Genomic DNA, 687 nt, shown 5'->3' with positions numbered 1-687 from the left:
TATATATATATATATATATATATATATATATATATATATATATGCGTATATATATATATATATAGATATATATATATATACTGAAGTTTTGAAGAGGACAAAGACATCATACATAACAGTAATACAAGGTACAAATACAAGAGGGTTAAAAAACAAACAGGCAAACAAGCAAATATAAAATATAAAGAGAAGCGGAAATAAAAAGTGAAACCTATGTGTGAGTGTGTGTGGGTGTAGCGAAGGTGAAAAAAAAAAGAAGTACAACAAAGTACACAAATTGCATTGAATAAGGAAACAAGCAAATAATTACAGGTAGGGTTCAGGTAAAAATATGCTGAACAAATAAGACAGACAAAGGTGGAGGAAAATAAGAGGGTCATGCTACTTACTGCCCCCGTTTGTTTGTGTTTCCATCTGCGGACACTGAATAACTGGGGGGAAAAAAAGAAGGAAGACAAAACATTGAAGGGGGGAGGAAAAGAAAGAAAAAAATGAAACGGTGAGTGAGGGTGGATGGATAGAGAAGGTGAGTGAGAGAGAGAGAGAGAGAAAGAGGAAGAGAGAGAGAGAGAGAGGGGGAGAGAGAGGTGAGTTAAGAAAGACAAAGGATGGAATTGGAGTGAAAGGAAAAAAGAAAATAAGTTTAAAACAAGGCAAAGTGCAACACAAGGTTCAACAGAGAATGGT

The 687-nt window shown here is 34.5% G+C and overlaps 1 protein-coding gene across 3 annotated transcripts in view; it reads right to left on the bottom strand.

Moving 5' to 3' along the window:
- LOC106882795 (ephrin type-A receptor 4a) overlaps positions 1-461 on the bottom strand; it is a 38,758-nt gene extending 38,297 nt beyond the window's left edge. The window contains exon 1 of one of the 3 annotated variants that reach the window (XM_052977015.1): positions 390-461. In XM_052977015.1, coding sequence (XP_052832975.1) covers positions 390-414 — 25 coding nt within the window. In that variant the 5' untranslated portion in view covers positions 415-461. The remainder of the gene's footprint in view (positions 1-389) is intronic. The other 2 variants (XM_052977013.1, XM_052977014.1) reach the window with 2 other exon arrangements.
- Between the last annotated feature and the right edge of the window lie 226 nt (positions 462-687).

This window comes from Octopus bimaculoides, chromosome 26 (genome assembly GCF_001194135.2).
Source record: "Octopus bimaculoides isolate UCB-OBI-ISO-001 chromosome 26, ASM119413v2, whole genome shotgun sequence".
Taxonomy (NCBI): domain Eukaryota; kingdom Metazoa; phylum Mollusca; class Cephalopoda; order Octopoda; family Octopodidae; genus Octopus; species Octopus bimaculoides.
Note: the sequence above shows the minus strand (reverse complement) of the source record. Positions and strands in the feature narration are given on the sequence as shown.